A 14,776-nucleotide genomic window follows, 5' to 3' on the forward strand; every position below is an offset into this window, starting at 1 on the left:
CATAACGCATTTGGAAAATTTTAGTTAACGAATGCGTCTGGAAAACATAAAAATGTATTGATTTTCCAAGATTTATGAGGTATATAAATCTTTCTTGTGCCTTTAAAAAATTCTAAAGATTTTTAGAAGTATAAATTCGATATAAGCTCATTAATCAACCTGATTAAAAAATAAAAATACAAGACAACTCTGCACCAAAACAAGCAACAGAATTGTTATGGATTGTGAAATTAAAAAATTGGAAATTCAAAAAGGCAATTAAATTCAAAGCAGCAACAGAAACAAGAACACAACAGCAACGAAGAAGAACACTGAACACTCAAATAAGTTTAATCGGTAATCATCAATACACTAATCATCAATCCATTAATCGCCAATCCACTAATTACCAATCCACTAATCACCAATCCATTAATCACCAATCCACTAATTACCAATCCACTAATTATCAATACACTAATCACCAATCCACTAATCATCAATACACTAATCATCAATCCATTAATTACCAATCCACTAATCAGCAATACACTAATTACCAATGCACAATCAATTCCAAGTTTTTAACCACGTGGTTTTGACAATTTTGCCACGTTTTTTGTAATTTCAGTCTTGGTTGAGTAATTTCCAAATTGGAAATTTCAACTAAAATTCATTCAAAGACGTGAATATTTCAAAGGAAATATTCAGCGTCATCCAGACATTCATCACCGCCCTCAAATGAATACATGCATGAACCATTCACCTCCTTTTCAACCAAACGCAGCGTGAAGGGCGCTGAANTGTGGCACAGGGCACCCCTAACCCCACCTTTTGTTTATCACGTTCCATATGGTCCGCCATGTGGCACAGGGCACCCCTAACCCCACCTTTTGTTTGTCCCGTTCCATATGGTACGCCATGTGACCCATGGCACCCCTAACCCCCACCTTTTGTTTGTCCCGCTCCATATGGTCCGCCATGTGACACTGGGCACCCCTAACCCCCACCTTTTGTTTGTCACGTTCCATATGGCCGCTATGTGACACAAGGCACCCCTAACCCCCACCTTTTGTTTGTCACGTTCCATATGGTCCGCCATGTGGCGCAGGGCCCGGCCCACGGTCTCCTCCAGAGTGACGTCACACGACAGCGCCCGTGGCCGGCCCGTAGAGCGGCCCGGGCCCCTTAGCATCACGGGTGAGGCCTCGCCCTCCAGCGGGCCCAGTGTGTCCCGGGAGCAGCTGGAACCCTGGAAATGACGAAAATATTTATCCAGATAATAAATCACAATTTTAAAAGGAAATCGCAATTTTATTATTATGTAATTGGATTTTGTTCGCGGTACAAAATGAGTCGTACTCTAACAAAATTGGAATGTGGGCCCAACTCCGCATCAGGTGCCGCCCAGGACTCGGGGTGCACGTAAATCAGCCGCTCATGTCCGAATATTTATCCAGATAATAAATCACAATTTTAAAAGGAAATCGCAATTTTATTATTATGTAATTGTATTTTGTTCGCGGTACAAAATGAGTCGTACCCTAACAAAATTGGAATGTGGGCCCAACTCCGCATCAGGTGCCGCCCAGGACTCGGGGTGCACGTAAATCAGCCGCTCATGTCCGTTTCGACCGCGATTTAATGGCGGCCACTATAAGCAGGTTGCTTGTTCGATTTAACTCGGCTCGGCCACCTCTTGTCACACTCTCAGGATACACTTTTAACACTGCCAGGACACATTTTTCACACTTTCAGGATACACTTTTAACACTGCCAGGACACACTTTTCACACTTTCAGGACACACTTTTCACACTTTCAGGACACACTTTTCACACTTTCAGGACACACTTTTCACACTTTCAGGACACACTTTTCACACGTTCAAGACACACTTTTCACATGTTCACGACACACTTTTCACACTTTCAGGACACACTTTTCACACTTACCGGACACACTTTGCAAACTCTCAGGACACACTTGCCATACTCTCAGGACACACTTTTTCCACTCTCAGGATACATTTTTCACACGTTCAAGACACACTTTTCACATGTTCACGACACACTTTTCACACTTTCAGGACACACTTTTCACACTCTCAGGACATACTTTTCACACTCTCAAGACACACTTTTCGCACTCTCAGGACACACTTTTCACACTTTCAGGACACACTTTTCGCACTCTCAGGATACATTTTTCACCCTTTCAGGACAGTACGAAGTCGGAAAGGAGATTCTAATCAGAAGCTGATTTCGATGGGGTGGCTAAGCTGACCCAGAATAACTTTCAGCCGAGTGTAGCGACCCCTGGTCAGAAGACTAGGAGTTACCCAAATTTTGTTTGGGTATAACGAAACGTTGGTCCGCTGATGAAGTAACGAAGAGCCGTTACGGAAACGTTGGTCCGTAACAGCTGATAAAGAGAGAGCGTCAAAAGGGAAAAAACTATTGATGAATGAAAGTCTTCTGTTAAGTTTCAGTATTAAACAATAAACTCTCGGTATGGGCAAAGATTCAACGTGAAACTGAAACACAGAAGTTAACTCCACGTCAAGCAACAATGACGGGACTGAAGAATGAACTGGATTATTGCCACATAATTGCAGTACATGGGCGCCAATAATAAATAAATATTCCTAATTAAAAATACAATTTTATGAATAATTGAATATCAATTGCCAGAGATAACAGTTCTTCCTGAAGGAAATCAGGAAAGGTTGGTGTCCGCGTGAGTCTAATGCAAATGGTTTGTAAGAAATATTATCATAGCAATTTATTATTAAACAATTATTAAATAGGTTTATACGTACAGTAGGGAATTCGTACGTTAAGCTCGATACTAATTTTCTCGCACGATAGCGTACTTCGTATGTACAGCACATGGAAGTAACTCTGGTTACCAAGCAGAATAGAATAGTGGTGTAAGCGTACAAGATTAGGCCCTTAGGCATGTCGCGGATTCTGAACATCGAAGAATTTTTATAGCTTATTGCGGGTTTCGAACACGCGACTCAATGCTTCAATTTGTTACTCTGAACTTTAACAACCTTGCCACCTTGCTGAGTAAGCATTGAGAACTGGTGTTTTCTCACTCATATGTGGGTATAGTGTCAAAGTGTGTAATTTAATTATATAAATTAAAATCTGAAGTAATGATATGAACAGGCGCAAAAATGCAAAAATATCACACTGACCTGCCGGCTGTGCGCCATAGCTCCAGGTTCGGCAGCGTCTCCCTGTACTCTGGTACGATAGCTTGGGGAGCTCTCGATCACGACGTCTGGCAGTGAGAGAACCAAGACCCGCCGACGATGACCTGTTTTTTTTTTTTAAATAAAAGTCAGTGTATCTTGAGTAATGATAAACATAAATAATGTTAGGCATAACCCGTTACTGGATGTAACAAAGCTATATAGATACATTTTGTTTCCAAGCATTTTAACGTAAATAAAATGTTAAAACCAGCCTTTCGCGATCAGTATGGTCAGTATTCGAGTATTAAAGGCAAAACATTCACGCATTACAGTACACATCTAAAGTATTCAAGACATATCATTCAAGCATTACAATACACGTCATGCTAAGTATTCAAGGCATATCATTCAAGAATCATAGTCCTAATTAGGTTTAGAAACTTCAATTCCCAATAAATATTAAAATGTAATGATAATGATCATAATGCACGCGATCTCACCCGGTCCATCATCGGACAGGTCAACAATGGCATCTTTGGACCCGGCAGGTCTGATGTTGACAGGACATATCATTCAAACATTACAGTACACATCTAAAGTATTAAAGGCATATTATTCAAACATTACAGTACACATCTAAAGTATTCAAGGCGTATCATTCAAGTCACACAGTAAACGTCATCTCAAGTATTCAAGGCATATCATTCAAGCCATACAGTACACATCTAAAGTATTCAAGGCATATTATTCAAACATTACAGTACACATCTAAAGTATTCAAGGCATATCATTCAAGCATTACAGTACACATCTAAAGTATTCAAGACATATCATTTAAGTCATACAGTACACATACCAAGTACTCAAAGCATATAATTCAAGAACCATAGTCCTAATTAGGTTTAAAAACTTGAATTCCCAATAAATATACAATGTAATGATAATCATCAGAAGGTGCGTCATCTCACCCGGTCCATCATCGGACAGGTCAACAATGGCATCTTTGGACCCGGCAGGTCTGATGTTGACAGGAGGTGTCAACAAGGGTTGGTTGCCATGACGGGGTTTGGGCTGTCAATAATATATGGAAGGACGTTAATACATATTAATTATTAATAAATATTACATAATACACGTATACATATTACGGCTCACGGGGTTTGGGCTGTCAATTATATGGACAGACGTTAATACATATTAATTATTAATAAATATTACATAATACACGTATACATATTACGGCTGACGGGGTTTGGGCTGTCAATTATATGTGGAAGGACGTTAATACATATTAATTATTAATACATAATACACGTATACATATTATACGTGAAGCTTATTAGCGAAATAACGTTGTTTTTTCTATCTATTTGAAGCATACCACTGCTTCATAGAAGATAAATGGTATTTATAGAGGTTTTTGGTAGATGTGTTGTTTTCAGAAATTTATGGTCTAGTGTCTTTGGTAAATGAACTCTTTTTCCATATGTCTCAAGTACAATTTTTGTGGTAGATAATTTCGCTTCTAAATATTAGTGGATTAATATATAAGGTAGATGAAGCTCATGTGCAGATATTATTAAAAATATTCACAGCTAATAGAATTTTTGACTTTCAATATAATTTTGCAATAATTTCGTGCAATTTGAAAGCATTTTTGTATTATTAGTTTTATTACATCAGAACCAAGAAAGTAAATGAAATAAGAGCGACTATACAAGAATTGAAAATTAAAAATCTGAAGTCACTTGTTGTTTGCTCGTTCTTGGATTATATACAACCGATATTGCATTATTAATAATTCGCATATTACACGCACAGAAAAATCTCTACGACACAGTTAAAACTAAAGGTATACTCACTGCCGAGATTCAAGTGATGATGAATTCTGTCATGTGGCCTGCGAGTTGAATCCATAGTTGCCATCGCTCGAAATTTCTCCTGGCGCCATGAAAAATTTTCATTTCCATCGTCCAGTTGACACTGAGGTCGATTTCTCTCAATTTCATCAGGGACAAGAGATTGAACTTTACCGGGGCTAGGGTCTGTATAGGCTTTCGGTAGACCGTCTGGTGCTGCTGGCAGAGGTCGGTGAAATAAATATTGTCGGTCAAAGGATTCTGGTGTGACAGGTGACTGGATTGATGGAAAAACTGGAATTGGAGGTCGACGCGGTGTCGGACGAGAAGATTCCGGGCATGAGAATGTGCGGGAACGGTAAAACGCACGCGAAAATGTCGGGGATTTCGTATCATCTTCAGGTAAAACGTTTACGTTCTGCCATAACTCTGCCTGACTGATAGTTTCTGGATAATAATTAGTGATACCAGTTGCCTGAGAACCGGCAAACGGGGATTTGGGTACCGGGATCTTGATGGGTGGAGTATTCGCTCGGAAAAGTTTCTCGCGAATATTTCCAATTAAGGAACCGGCTTTTGGTGTTGAAGAATCCCTTTCACCCGAACTACCTAAATTTCCTTCGTCAATCACGTCATGCCGACGTGTTTCGTTGGAAGAATCCTCGTCCGAGGTTCCTTCACAGTCCTCTCGGGAGTAGGAGAATCTAACCTCGTTGGACAAAGGACTAGGACCGTACCCTGAGTCGTAGGTGTTGGGAGGCCACTGTGACACTAGTGACTCTAGCGTCACTAGGGAGGGACTGAGTCTGTCCAGACTGTCCAGCGTGAGTCCTCGCCGCTGGACGGACACAATTAGAAAATTTGATTAATTGAGAATATATACATGTATAACGGATATTTTGGTTGATATATTAGATACAATTACTATATAATTTAACCTACATATATAGCGGATATCTTTATTAATACGGTACATTAAATGAAATTACCATATAACTCACTATTCCCAAAAAATTAATAGGTATTAAGATTAATATGTTACATATAATAACCATATAAAAATATTGAACTTTTTGCACGGATGTAGTATTTTTCTTCATTTTAAAATCATTTTAAAAAGAATTGGAATCTTCAATGGTGTGACCAGAGCACCGGCGTATAAGTCTTAAACGAAAGTTCTTACCGTATTCGTAAATTTTATAATATAATCGCTATAGATAGCTTAACATGAAAAAATAAACAACAATAAAAAATATGAAAGAAAAAACTCGCTCTTTAATAGGATACATGTTCACAATTAACTATCCCGATAAAATGGTATTTTAATCTTCGAAATATTCAAATTATTCTTAAAAACATTTACTTTAAACCTAAAACCGTTCGTCATTTGTTACGTTTATTTCTAAATTTAATCTTAAGTAGAAATGTCCAAATTTTGACAAAAAATACACAGAGCCCTAAATTAAATTTAAACGTAAACCGTTCATAATATTATTATATTATTTTATATATTAAAATAATATATTATCATATATCTTATAATAATTATATATATTACAATGATATATTACAATATGATCAATAATACTAACCTTTTGATGACCGGATTCCTGGTGCGGAGGTTCATTTTCCGACATTTTGGAACCGGTATCCATGATATCATCACTGGTATCCATGATACGGCTTCTTCACAGATCTCTCTCTCCTCAAAGTAATCAATTGTAAAGAAACCTTCACTAGATGTGTATAAGAGACAGGTATATGTGTGTGGAGTATAAGTGTATGGAGTATAAGTGTGTGGAGTATAAGTGTGTGGAGTACATGTGTATGAAGTATAAGTGTATGGAGTATATGTGTATGGAGTAGGTGTATGGAGTATAGGTGTGTGGAGTATGTGTATGGAGTAGGTGTATGGAGTATAAGTGTGTGGAGTATAAGTGTATGTAGTATAAGTGTATGGAGTATTTGTGTGGAGTATGTGCACGGAGTATATACATGTTCACCATCATACAATTGTAGAACATTCTCAAGCATATGTCACATTCTTAAGTTTCCAATTTAAATTATTGTTGTAAGTTAGTTATACACAAAAAAATTAAAGTTACGTGGAGACATAAATTATCAATTTGTTACCTTCGCTCAGTTTAGCGTGGAAGGTAATTAAAAGTTTTGAAGAAATAATGACTAACTTATCCCCGGAAAATTAACAATAATTAATGAAGAAGAACTATAAAGCAGAGATATGATTACCTTCTAACGTAATCAGAAAAGGTATTGTAATTACATCTTCAAAAGTTATAATTAAAATATTGCAAATAATATGTGTTGCAATAATAGATCAATAGTGAAATTAGAATAGTCAAATTATTATACATTAAGACACTAAACATCAACCATTAGTTGAATTACTAAATATATAANCAACTGTTAGATATGAACAGGTTAAGCAACGGTTAGATATGAACAGGTTAAGCAACTGTTAGATATGAACAGGTTAAGCAACGGTTATATATGAACAGGTTAAGAATACAAGTCAGGTCATATATAGAGCTGAGAAGTATGGGTGCTGTATAGAAATATAATTTTATGTATTAGCGCGCTTATTCAGTTATGCATTGCATGTTTTAACGCGATAAGTCGTCTAGAAGGCTCACTCAGGCTCGTGTAAGTACACAGGAAATGCCTCCGCTCCCTTCATTGTATTCACTATCAACCATCACCACCACCACACAACCATCCTACTCACCACCACCACACTCCACCAACAGTCACACTCCACCACCACCACACTCCACCACCACCACACCTCACCACCACCACACTCCACCACCACCACACTCCACCACCAACCCAAATAATTTCTTCGACACCAGCCATTAAGTCCTATAAGTAAGCCATTTTTAAATCATTACTAGTAAATGTTAGTCAGCCTATGTCAATATAGGCCTCCACTGCACTCTATAGGTTCGGTATACTCAAGGCCAATTCTGAAAATTCACTGTCAAAATGAATGGATCGTATTGTTCAAATATTGTCACACTTTCTTGTTCACATCTCGAGCAGAGAGCGGACGTAGCAATGACACGTCGTTTTTAAGTTTGTTTGATGCAAAATCAAACTGCTTATAAATCTTCTCTTCGTCCATACATTTGTACTCGAATTAGACACACAAGTTTCATACATCTTAACAAATTACGTACAATTTTTATAGAACATGCACAATTGCACATATCTTTACTATACACAAACGTCTCCTCAAATTAAACGCATTAGTTACCATATTAAATATACAATTTATACAAATAAAGTACGTCCTTTAACGTTTTCAATGTCTCAGGTAAACATTTTCATGGGTTCCATTTTCACCCGTATTAACTGCGCATGCGTACGACCGTATGGGGAGATAGCCGAATCTTTACCAACAACAGTACGAATTACGCCACTAAAATTGAACATTAAAATAAATAAAGCAGAAACACAGGTGTAAATCTACAGTAAATATTTCATATTTACTGTTGCCAAACTTTTTATTTACTATTTACTGTTGCCAAACGTTTGACAATATTTTGACAACTGTAGCTACGTAAAATAAATATCATATTTCACAATAATGTTACTTGTGCTGTCTCCTAACTCTCCTACAATGGAAAATTATAAGCAGGTGTCTAAAAACTAGTAAAACGCACACGTAGAAAATAAATATAACGCACGGCAACGAGCATTTATCGTACACATGTGATAAAAGTTATCTTTTATCTTAGCCTTCAGTTCCTCGTGGACGACAGGATCGCACCGGTCGCCTCAGGTCATTGTCCACGTATACCGCTCAGTATAACTATACCCTATTACAATCCATTATAGTTCTATGCTAAACACTTTCAAATTATGGAAACCTGTTTTTCAGCATCAAAATTGTACAAAATATTACTTCAGATTATAAAATATTTCTTAGGAATACTCCATAATTGAAAGAAGTAATGAGAAAATTTAACGTAAACACCACACGTCTTGTCACCACGGGCGCAAGTTGCCCACTAACTCTAAAGTTACTGCGCAGGTGCGAGCCCGAGGCCATTATCCTGGCTACTGCGTTCAACCAACGACTAATTTATCTGGACAATTCAATTACAATGTGTTAATTCGGTTAAAATTCATCTATGTATCAATAATTTATCCCTTTTTAATGCATTTAGCAAAAATTATTAAATAAAAATTGCAAAGAGCGAATAAAAAGGTCTCAAAATTGGAATTAAATCACTTCTCGTAGGTTTTCGTGATGAAGAAAAATGACACATCGTTCCTTAAGACAAAAAGCTGAGGAAAAAAATTACTTGACCAGCTTGGGCTACCGTCCACCACAAGCGCTGGGTTCCATGACACCATAATCAGTTCAAATTTGACACGCTTTTTTTGACAATCAGTTCAAATTTGACACGCTTTCTCACCCACAGCGCAAGCAGAGAGCAGAGGTAGCAATGATACGTCGTTTTGTAATTTGTTCAATGAAGAATCAAATTGCAAATACATCTTTTCATCATCAATACATTCTCATCATCCATACACACAAGTTTCATGCATCTTGATAAATTGCATATAATTGTTTCGTATAGCTAGCACACATCTCTTCAAATTACATGCAAATATCTTCACCAGACACATAAGTCTCCTCAAATTAAACGATTAAACTATTATGAGTCACCAAATAAAATATACATCTATAAAAATTACGTACGTCTTTCAACATTTTGAATATAGGTACCTCAGGTAAACAATTTCATGCGTTCTATTTTGTCCGTATTAGCTGCGCATGCGTACGAAGGTGCGGGGAGATTGCCGAACCTTTACCAACAACAGGCAAGAATAATGCCACTAAAATTGAACATTAACATAAATAAAGCAGAAACCCACGTGTTAATCTGCAGTAAATATTTCATATTTACAATTTAATCAAATTCTTCGTAACTTTGGACAATATTTTAACTACCTAGTGCTATGTCCCAAACAAATACTAAGGATACTTAAATAGTATATCATATTCCACAATAATGTTGCTTGTGCTGTCTCCTACAATGGAGAATTATAAACAGGTGTCTAAAAATAAGTAAAACGCACGCAGAAAAGAAATATAACGCACGGCAACGAGCATTTATCGTACACATGTGATAAAAGTTATCTTTTATCTTAGCCTTCAGTTCCTCGTGGACGACAGGATCGCACCGGTCGCCTCAGGTCATTGTCCACGTATACCGCTCAGTATAACTATACCCTATTACAAGTCTCTTATACACATCTAGATGTGTATAAGAGACAGGNGTATTTGGTTGACGACTGAAATTAGCAGTGCTTGGTTGACGACTGAAATTAGCAGTGCTTGGTTGACGACTGAAATTAGCAGTGCTTGGTTGACGACTGAAATTAGCAGTGCTTGGTTGACGACTGAAATTAGCAGTGCTTGGTTGACGACTGAAATTAGCAGTGCTTGGTTGACGACTGAAATTAGCAGTGCTTGGTTGACGACTGAAATTAGCAGTGCTTGGTTGACGACTGAAATTAGCAGTGCTTGGTTGACGACTGAAATTAGCAGTGCTTGGTTGACGACTGAAATTAGCAGTGCTTGGTTGACGACTGAAATTAGCAGTGCTTGGTTGACGACTGAAATTAGCAGTGCTTGGTTGACGACTGAAATTAGCAGTGCTTGGTTGACGACTGAAATTAGCAGTGCTTGGTTGACGACTGAAATTAGCAGTGCTTGGTTGACGACTGAAATTAGCAGTGCTTGGTTGACGACTGAAATTAGCAGTGCTTGGTTGACGACTGAAATTAGCAGTGCTTGGTTGACGACTGAAATTAGCAGTGCTTGGTTGACGACTGAAATTAGCAGTGCTTGGTTGACGACTGAAATTAGCAGTGCTTGGTTGACGACTGAAATTAGCAGTGCTTGGTTGACGACTGAAATTAGCAGTGCTTGGTTGACGACTGAAATTAGCAGTGCTTGGTTGACGACTGAAATTAGCAGTGCTTGGTTGACGACTGAAATTAGCAGTGCTTGGTTGACGACTGAAATTGGCAGAGCTTGGTTGACGACTGAAATTGGCAGTGCTTGGTTGACGACTGAAATTACGGGTATTACTGAATCCACTCTTTAAATAAACGTTCAAACGTTGATTTTTCTCAAAGTTCAGATAGAAAATTCAATTATTTAATAATTAAGTTTGAATGATGCCCAGAATTTTTCTCCTTTTAATAACCTCAGAAATACAGGTTTAGAAAAAAAAGCAATTCAAATTCAAGGAAGATTTTTCGGTTGACGTGGAATATCCTTAAATTTTTTTATATATGTTATGACTAATTTTTCAATATCTAATTAGCTGAAATAGGTGACTTTATTAGCATTTACTTGTGCGTGAGTCTCTTCATCACTCAAAAGAATGTATGGGTCAAATTGCACCACGCACTGGTGTAGTGATGGTGCAGTGATGGTGCAGTGGCGGTGCAGTAGCGGATTAGCAGTTGTTTACAGTGACACTTTGTTAGCAGTTGTTTACAGTGACACTCTGTTAGCAGTTGTTTACAGTGGCACTCTGTTAGCCGTTGTTTACAGTGACACTCTGTTAACCGTTGTTTACAGCGACACTCTGCTGGCAGTTGTTTGCAGTGGCACTCTGTTAGCAGTTGTTTGCAGTGGCACTCTTTTAACAGTTATTTACAGTGACATTCTGTTAGCAGTTGTTTACAGTGACACTCTGTTAGCCGTTGTTTACAGTGACACTCTGTTAACAGTTGTTTAAAATGGTACTATGTAATCAAATGTGCCATCTTGACAGGCTCAGTAATAAAAATCATTTCGATTCCCTATTTAGTTGGCTATTTTTAAGTTGAAATTTGAAAAAATTAGAATTTGGCTTTTTGAAATTGGAAATTCAAAACAGTATGTATTTCCATTGATGGTAGCAATTGATTGTTTGAACAGCAATGTTTGGGCGTCAGAAGTATCTACTAAAATATAGTTCAAGTTAAATGACACAATTCATGCATGTAATTTGGATATTTTGTATTAAGAAATAATAAAATCAAAGAAATGTGCATAAGCTACTCCATAAAGAAAAATCAAAATAAATGGGAGCAAAATTTAAAAATTCCAATTATAAAGAAGAAGGATGCACTAATGTGAACATGATAGTTTTAGTCAGTTTTTGAGTTTACCAACATAAGGTTTGTTTCAGTTAAGACAAAAATTTGATAAAATTAAAACCCAATATTTCTTAAAATTTTATAGGATAGTGGTGCAGTAGCGGTGCAGTAGTGGTGCAGTAGCGGTGCAGTAGCGGAGCAGTAGCGGTGCAGTAGTGGTGCAGTAGCGGAGCAGTAGCGGTGCAGTAGTGGTGCAGTAGTGGTGCAGTTCGTGGCAGGTTGCCATACAGTAGCGGTGCAGTAGCGGTGCAGTAGTGGTGCAGTAGTGGTGCAGTAGTGGTGCAGTAGTGGTGCAGTAGTGGTGCAGTACGTGGCAGGTTGCCATTTAGTTGCAGTCTCGCCTCGTCTGTGAAGCTGTGCAGTAGCGGTGCTTCTCGCTTCATTTTCTGAACAATTTATTTATTTAAAACATTTATTTTGAAAGCTGCAGTTAATATATGCAAATTCTTTAAAATATTTATAACTTTTTAATAAGACTTTCGTATATACGACACTTTAACTAGAAATTTGAGCGTTAGTTGATACCGTATTCAATTTTGGGACGCTTGCGCTAACGATATCTTATTTATTATCTGAAGCAGAATCCTATACGAATTTACCAAACGAAATTATATACGCAAAATTACCACAGCGTTAAGGTAAGTTTTTTCTAATTTCGTGTGGTACGAAGATTTGAAAATTATTTAAATTTTTATTTTTTTATACACGTTTCAGTTTCCGTAAGTGACACACTGGCAGAAATAACCGGCTGTTGCGTCGCGCGTTTAATACATTTTAATTTATTTTTTTAATATACTTTTGCCCTTAAATGAATTAATGAATGTAATTTAATGTAATTATTTTAATGTAATTTTGTCTTATTTAAATTGTGCATGGATATTCTATACAATTTGCATTTAAAAACTTTTTATACACAATTTCTCATATTTAATGCTCTTTATCTCCCTTGATGTTTGGAAAATATTTTTTTATTCGTTTTCCGTCGTGTATTATTTAACATTTACATTCACATTTTGCAAGTCATTTTGAGCATTTTTATTAGTGTTTTTATTGATTGATTTTTAACTATTTTGTAACTATTAAAATGCACAAAATAACTGAATCTAAAATGTATGCACATAAATAACTGCGTAATTTACATATGAAGTTACTTTTATGTCATATACGGCATAGTTGAACGAACTAGAAACTTCCATAGGTACTTGTAATGGCTATTGGTGATGGCTATTTGTAAAGGCTATTTGTAATGACAATTTTTAATGACTATTTGAAATGGCTATTTGTAATGACAATTAGTACTGACTATTTGTAATGGCTATTTGTAATGGCTATTTGTAATGACTATTTGTTATGACAATTAGTAATTACTATTTGTAATGGCTATTTGTAATGGCTATTTGTGATGACAATTACTAATGACTATTTGTAATGGCTATTTGTAATGACAATTAGTACTGACTATTTGTAATGGCTATTTGTAATGACAATTAGTAATTACTATTTGTAATTGCTATTTGTAATCAATATGTTGATATTTCTAATGTACTTCGCTCATCTTTTTTTATTTTGTGTAAGGTTATTCATAATTTTACTCCGTAGCCCATTTCCATCGCGCTATCAGTCATCAATCTAGTATGATTCATTCCATCGCACATTTAAATGATTAAAGTTTTACGTTGATTTTAAAATCTAAGTTACAGTTTACAGTTTTGATTTCAAACTGCTATTACTATTAATAAGGTAGCTATTACCAATTTTTTATTATTATTATCACTTAATAATTACTAATATTGAATCACTCTATTCGCGCAGTCATCTTCCTGTGCCATGCCTCAGTTTCCCTCAGTAAACAATGGCCTTTCTTTGCTGTAAACAACGCAAGCTACCCTCACATACGTATGAGGCCCTCATATGTAAGGCAGCACTCACATGCCCTCACTAGCACTGGGATGTGAGGGCACATTTTTAAGAATTGAGCAAATTTCTTTAATTAAAAAGGCACTCACATAGCCTCACTAGCACCGGGATGTGAGGGCACAGTCTTAAGAATTAAGTAAAGTTCTTTAATTCAAAAGTTAAGTCTCATTAAGAGTAATGTGCACCTAGCACCTCTCGCAATGTAATATTCTTAATTCACTTGAGCAAATTTCTTCAATTCAAAAGTTAAGTCTCATAAAGAGTAATGTTCGAACCTAGCACCTCTTGCACTGTAATATTCTTGATTAACTTGAGCAAATTTCTTTAATTCAAAAGTTAAGTCTCATTAAGAGTAATGTTCGAACTAGCACCTCTCGCTCTGTAATATTCTTAATTAACTTGATCGAATTTCGTCAACTTAGAAGTTCATGGATCGATGAACATTGCTCTATAACCTCGCAATGCTGATTAACCTGTGTAACACAGCAAAGCTTAACCTTTATAACACAACAAAGCTTAACCTATTTAACACAGCAAAGCTGAACCTATTTAACACAGCAAAGCTTAACCTGTGTAACACAGCAAAGCTGAACCTATTTAACACAGCAAAACTTAACCTATTTAAC

At 36.7% G+C, this 14,776-nt stretch overlaps 2 protein-coding genes and 1 long non-coding RNA gene across 3 annotated transcripts in view; 1 reads left to right on the forward strand and 2 right to left on the reverse strand.

Moving 5' to 3' along the window:
* Positions 1 to 1,051: 1,051 nt before the first annotated feature.
* LOC108666982 lies at positions 1,052 to 3,744 on the reverse strand. The gene is made up of 3 exons (XR_001930532.2): positions 3,684 to 3,744; positions 3,184 to 3,305; positions 1,052 to 1,231 (listed from the first exon to the last, which is right to left on the reverse strand). It is a non-coding gene; the product is annotated as an uncharacterized LOC108666982 (long non-coding RNA).
* Positions 3,745 to 3,888: 144 nt separating this feature from the next.
* LOC108666978 lies at positions 3,889 to 6,774 on the reverse strand. The gene is made up of 5 exons (XM_047881366.1): positions 6,635 to 6,774; positions 5,046 to 5,880; positions 4,424 to 4,440; positions 4,152 to 4,254; positions 3,889 to 3,908 (listed from the first exon to the last, which is right to left on the reverse strand). The coding sequence occupies exons 1-5, from the start codon at positions 6,716 to 6,718 to the stop codon at positions 3,889 to 3,891; spliced, it is 1,059 nt and encodes a 352-aa protein (XP_047737322.1). The 5' UTR covers positions 6,719 to 6,774.
* Positions 6,775 to 12,585: 5,811 nt separating this feature from the next.
* The window catches only part of LOC108666981 (pinin), a gene marked incomplete at its 3' end in the record, with an annotated part of 43,329 nt that continues 41,138 nt past the window's right edge, over positions 12,586 to 14,776 (forward strand). The window contains 1 exon segment of the mRNA XM_047881365.1: positions 12,586 to 12,871.

The sequence above is a fragment of the Hyalella azteca genome, unplaced genomic scaffold (genome assembly GCF_000764305.2).
Source record: "Hyalella azteca isolate HAZT.00-mixed unplaced genomic scaffold, Hazt_2.0.2 contig7730, whole genome shotgun sequence".
In the NCBI taxonomy this organism is placed as follows: Eukaryota; Metazoa; Arthropoda; class Malacostraca; order Amphipoda; family Hyalellidae; genus Hyalella; species Hyalella azteca.